The sequence below is a fragment of the Terrapene carolina genome, unplaced genomic scaffold, assembly GCF_002925995.2.
Source record: "Terrapene carolina triunguis isolate 2854851 unplaced genomic scaffold, T_m_triunguis-2.0 Scaffold247, whole genome shotgun sequence".
Lineage (NCBI taxonomy): Eukaryota > Metazoa > Chordata > Testudines > Emydidae > Terrapene > Terrapene triunguis.
The window spans coordinates 3,194,814-3,200,813 of record NW_020664598.1 but is presented as its reverse complement, the minus strand read 5'-3'; the positions used below and the strand labels follow the sequence as shown (position 1 = coordinate 3,200,813).

The 6,000-nt window shown below is 43.1% G+C and overlaps 1 protein-coding gene across 4 annotated transcripts in view; it reads right to left on the bottom strand.

Annotated features, from left to right (window-relative positions):
• Positions 1-6,000, bottom strand: part of DMC1 (DNA meiotic recombinase 1) — a 39,910-nt gene that overhangs the window by 10,974 nt on the left and 22,936 nt on the right. For all 4 annotated transcript variants that reach the window (XM_024200121.2, XM_026657496.1, XM_029912812.1 and 1 more), the window contains 3 exons: positions 3,848-3,921; positions 3,613-3,727; positions 2,681-2,741 (listed from right to left, as the gene is read on the bottom strand). In XM_024200121.2, the coding sequence (XP_024055889.2) occupies positions 2,681-2,741; positions 3,613-3,727; positions 3,848-3,921 (250 nt within the window). The remainder of the gene's footprint in view (positions 1-2,680; positions 2,742-3,612; positions 3,728-3,847; positions 3,922-6,000) is intronic.

Sequence of the window (6,000 nt, the reverse complement as noted above, 5' to 3'; positions counted from 1 at the left end):
CCCCCGGGGAGCCGTGCAGCAGCTCCCCACCCCAGCTCACCTCTGCTCCGTCTCCTCCCCGAGCACGCCACCCCCGCTCTAATTCTCCTCCCCTCCCAGGCTTGCGACGCCAAACAGCTGATTGGCGCTGCAAGCCTGGGAGGCGGGAGAAGTGGAGCGGTCGCTGCGCTGGGAGAGGGAGTCTGAGCCGCACGTGTCAGTGCGCCGCCAGCAGCCCAGCCCAGGAATGCTGTAAAAAAAAAATTGGGGGCACCGCTTTTTGGCGCCCCCAAATCTTGGTGCCCTAGGCAACCGCCTAGTTTGCCTTAATGGTAGCACCGGCACTGTCTCTAGCTTTTTTCCAGGTTCGTATACAGTGCTTACAGGCTACTGCTCCAATTTCTTGCTTTTTGCCTCTGCCTCTCTCTCGGTTCTTCTTTGTTCTCAGTTGCTGAATGTTCTGCCTTCCCTCACATAGCTATCTGACTCAAATATTTACAAGACAATGGACAACCCTCAGATATCCACCCCCAAATACATCACCAAACTCTTACATTACATCCTCACCCATAATAATTTTGCACTTAACAACAAATTCTTTGTCCAAACCATGGTTACTAGGATGGCTCCCCAATATACCAACCTCTTCATAGGCCACGTTGAAGAAGAATTTCTGGACAAATGCACCACGAAACTAATGATATGCCTGACATACATTGATGATATTTTCATCCTCTGGACACACAATTTAAACTCCCTCACAGATTTCCACGACAACTTCAACAACCACCACCTGTCCATTAAACTCTCTCTGGAACACTCCCCCACTAGCATCAACTTGCTGGACCCCACGATCAGTTTCAACAATGGAACCCTACAGACAGCTATATACAAGAAAGCCATGGATCACCACACTTATCTTCATAGATCCTGTAACCACCCCAAACATACCAAGTAATCTGTTATCTACAGCCAGGCACTCAGATACCTCAGAATATGCTCTGAGGAGAAAGTCCGGGATATACACATTAACACACTCAAAACCACCTTCACCAAAACAAGGACACTCCACCAGAGAAGTAGATCGAATCATGGAACTGGCCACCCAAATACCCCAAGAAAATCTGCTTCAATACATAAATAAAATCCCCTCCGACTGCACACTCCTAGTTGTCACCTACCATCCCACACTGGGAACCATACAGAGTATCATCAAACTACAACAACCATACTCGATGGGGACCCTATCCTGAAAGAAATCTTTACTGGACCCCCTCTTCTGGCCTTCTAACAACACCTCCAACCTCTCCAAGCTCATCATCAGAAGCAAACTCCCCACAGACCAGGACACACCAACTCAAAGCAGCACCAGACCCTGCCAGAACAACAGATGCAAAACCTGCAGACATATATCCACTGCTATAATGATCCCCCACAACACACCTTTCAAGATCCATGGGTCCTACACATGCTTATCACAATTTATGGTGTATCTCATCCAGTGCACTAAATGCCCCAATAACAACTGTGTGTGTTAAACCAGACAATCACTACACTCTTGAATGAACTCACAGAGAAAAATGATAAAAGACAAAAATAGCCTATCGCCTGTGAGTGAACACTTTTCACAAAGTGATCACTCTATGTCTGAACTATCAGTCCCCATCCTCAAAGGAAACCCGCACAACACCTTCAAAAGACAAGCCTGGGAGCTTAAATTCATAACTTTACTAGATGCTAAAAATCATGAATTGAATAGAGGCACTGGATATTTCACTCTATATGCATCCGAAGAAGTGGGTTGTAGCCCATGAAAGCTTATGCTCTAATAAATTTGTTAGTCTCTAAGGTGCCACAAGTACTCCTGTTATTTTTGCGGATACAGACTAACACGGCTGCTACTCTGAAACCTGGATTTATGGTATTTGTCTTTATATTTAGTTGTGATACCCCAAGTACATTTCCCAGACCTGACAAAGAGCTCTTGTGTAAGCTCGAAAGTTTGTTTCTCTCACCAACAGAAGTTGGTCCAATAAAAGATATTACCTCACCCACCTTGTTTCCATCCCCCTCCCCCCCCACACACACACACTAAGCAATATTCAGTAAAACCCCTATGATCACAATCAGTCTGCACTTCTGGGCATGTTCCACAGCCACCTTTTGTCTTAGGTGGGGAGCTTCTGATAACTCACCTAACAGTTATGTTAACTGAAGTGCACTCACACCCAAACTTAAAGTGTCTTGTGATCAATGCAGCCAGTACCTCTCAGGCCATGTTTACACTACCACTTATGTCAGTAAAATGTTATGTTGCTCAGAGGTGTGGAAAACACATCCCTGAGCGACATAAGTTTCACTGGCATAAGTGGTAGTATGCACAGCGCCACGTCAGCGAAAGATCTTCTTAGTGAGGTGATTTTATTATGTTGACAGGAGAGCTCTCTCCCATCGGCATAGAGCGGCTACACAAGCAATCTTATAGCAGCGAGCTGCATTGATACAACTGTGCCGCTGTAAGCTTGCTAGTGTAGACATGGCCTCAACAAATCACAGCCCGGTACTAAACCTGTTTAAAGATGTAGGGTGCATCTTCACACCTGTGCTTGCCCTTCCTGACAAAACTCCATTTCCCATATCTATTAAGTGTTTAATGCAAGAGGAGAAGTTTAAAAGAAAAAGAGAAGAGCAAGTGGCTTACGTCATAGTTGCTCCTGGATCAGCAGTCATCTGATTGGACACAAACACAGCCACATTATATTCTGCAATTAAGAACAATATAAAGACCTAAAGAATTCAAACTAAAATTCATGCATATTATCCCATGAGTGGCACAAGGGAGACAGTTTCTGACTGATGGGTCCAGCACCCATATCACAAACAACAGAACACTCCTGCCTATCTTTCTGATGGCCTGGACTAATTAGGGATGGAATTTTTAAAAGCAATCAGAGCTGGCTTAATTCTTCTTCCATTTGAACTCAGTGGGAGCAAAGTTAGGCCAGCACTGAGCTCCTTTGGAAAACCCATCCTAGAAGCCTTTTCTTTTTAAAACGGTTAACTTTTTAAAATTTATTGTATGGAAAGAACCTCTGCCACTCTCTTCACCAGTTGTAGTGAAACATTCAAAAAATGGGGGGAAATGTAACTTCCTACTCAGCCAGTAATAAACCATCACAACATTCCAATATTGCTGGTAGACTGTGACAATGGGTAAGTCACTTTACCCCTTCTGCTTCTGTTTTTCCTTCCACCATTTGTCTTTCTTGTCTATTTAGATTGTAAATTCTTCAAGGCAGGAACTATCTCTTACTATGTTGAACAATGTCCCAATTCTCTGAACTGGGGCTTCTACATGCTACTGAAATACAAAGAAGAATAATTCTGAGACGCTTCAGAATGTTGAAGAATCTTGGAGGCCAATTGGTCAAACTGAAGTCACATGATTTCTAACTAAGTATCATATTTTTGTTAGTAGGTTGTGGTGGTTGTGTAAAGCAAGGAAAGATTCATTGGGTAATGTCTACCATTAAATTCATTGGGGCTACCATGTGATAATGCGGGGCTACCAACAACTGCCTTTTCACAGTAGTTCCAATATATTTTTCACTTTTTCTACAAGGTCCCCCCTACCTTCTGAGATTTTCTGGAGCCTTGATAGCATCTGAGCAAGTTTCTGTTGCCGTTCAGCCAGCTCCCCACGGCCACTGAAATCTACACGGAAGAGTGCCATTATGGAGTCAATGATCTGCATGGTAAAGATACAAAATAAATAAATGTAGTGAAAGAAAAGGAAGGAGGAAAAGAGAAAATTATCCTGAAAGCATTAAGCTGATGCAGAAGAGTAAAATGACCAAAAGGCTCATACCAATAGCTTGAAGATGCCAGCTTCCTCATGGAATTTGGCTGCTACATAGTCAAGCAACTCCATCTGATGTTCACCTGGTGGGAAGTACAGTTGGAGAATGAAATTAAGACCCAGAAGGAACCAATGCATGAGGTAACACTAAGGCCAGGTTTACACTAGAAACTTTTGCAGATGTAGTAATGTCAGTCAGGGGTGTTGGGCTTTTTTTTGGCAACATTTTTATGCTGGCAAAAACCCTAGTGTGGACACAGTTATACCAGCATTATTTCATTCACAGAACCAGTATCAGCTATACTGGCAAAAACATGTTTTGTCAGTGTAAGTGATGTCTGCACTAGGGCCAGGACTACATACAAACTTTTGCTGGCATAGCTGTGTCAGCCAGGGGTGTTACTTTGGCCAGTATAGCTTGTTTTGCTCAGGGGACCTGGAATAAGCTATCCCACCAAAAATTCAGTTTTGCCAGTAAAAGCTGTGTCCACACTAGGAGCATCTTGCCATGACAGTATACCAGCATAGCGATACTGTCAAAGCGCTTCTAGTGTAGACCTGGCCTAACTCTTAAGGTGGAGGCAAAGGACAGTAAATGAGTGTTCATAAGCTATGCCCTATGTATTCCATGGCTGCAGAATTTTCTATAGAGCCCACCACATGCATGGAACTGTGCATCATATCAGTTTTCATTCTTGAAACATTAAGTTCTTAGTGTTTATGGTTAAAAAAAATACAAAACAATTTAAAAACATAAATCAGTGCAGTTGAGAGGCGTGAATTGCATCATTCATATGAAATTAACTATGAAACCTAAGATGACAATTTAAATGTCAACATTGTTTAGTATTTCACTGCTAATAGTTTTAGTAGCAATTCCAACTAATGTGATTACCCCCCACAATCTACAACTGCCTCTCATGCCTCCGCAGGTTCCAAACGCTCCCTATCCAGCTACCAAAACCTTCAACTTCCCCAAGACAATTTCTACTGTGCATCAGGACACGATTTTGCAGAACAGTGCAAATGGAGGGACAAAGTGAAATGAATTGACTATGAAATTCATTAACACAAGGAATATTATACTAACTGCATTATTCATTTTCATATTTAACTCAATAAAAATTTCCATTTTAAAAATTTACCTGAAGCTGCCACAGAATTTTGAGTCTGTTGCACCGCAGTGCTGCAGGATATAGAGGCCTTGCCACATAGTGCATGGGTTCATGCCTATAAGGTTCCATTCACAAAACGACAGACTTTCTCAACGTTGTTTATACTGCCCACTTACATTCAAGCACTCACAATTAGTCTCCACCAATATACAGTTTCCATAGTGCTTCAAAGAAAGCAAATTCAGATACCATGGTGATACACAAATATTATAAGATATGGAGTTCACTAAGGCATTTCTACACAGAGGGTTTAAACCAGATTGATTTGGTGCACATTACTTAACACACAATATGCAAGCCACACTAATAGCATGCACACAGGATGGCTGGACCGTCTTTCAACTCTCATCATTGCATACACCTGGCGGCAGCTTGCTGCATACTAAGTGCATGGCACTTTGTTGAGCAGCGTGCATTCTGGGATTTTTCTCGCTGTGCACTGTAGGAGGCATGGGGGAAGCCAGGCAGGTTTAAATTTTAAAATAATTCCATAAGCAGGACAAGGAAGAAGAGGATTACACCAAGCAACTGCTACTACAGGAGCTGTTCCTGGAGCAGCTTCACAACATGCAGCATTGTTTCTGGGCTCGGAAAACCAGTGTCAATTGGTGGAAAAGGATTGTTTGGCAGACCTGAGAGAACCTGCAGTGGCAAGAGAATTTCAGGATGGGGAAGGCAACCTTTTTTGAAGTACGTGCTGAACTAGCCCTGGAGCTGCAACAGCAGTTTACCAACATGCAGCATCCCATATTCATGGAGAAGCAAGTCGCCACTGACACCTTGAAGCTGGTCACCCCCAAATGTTACCATCCATAGCCAACCAATTTGGTGTAGGGAGATCTACTGTTGGGGCCATTATCATGCAGGTATGTGATGCCCTGAATAAGGTACTGTTCCACCAGGTTATAAAGCTTGGTAATGCTCAAGAGATTATTGATGACTTTGCATATATGGGGTTCCCACACTGTATTGGGGCAACTGATGAGA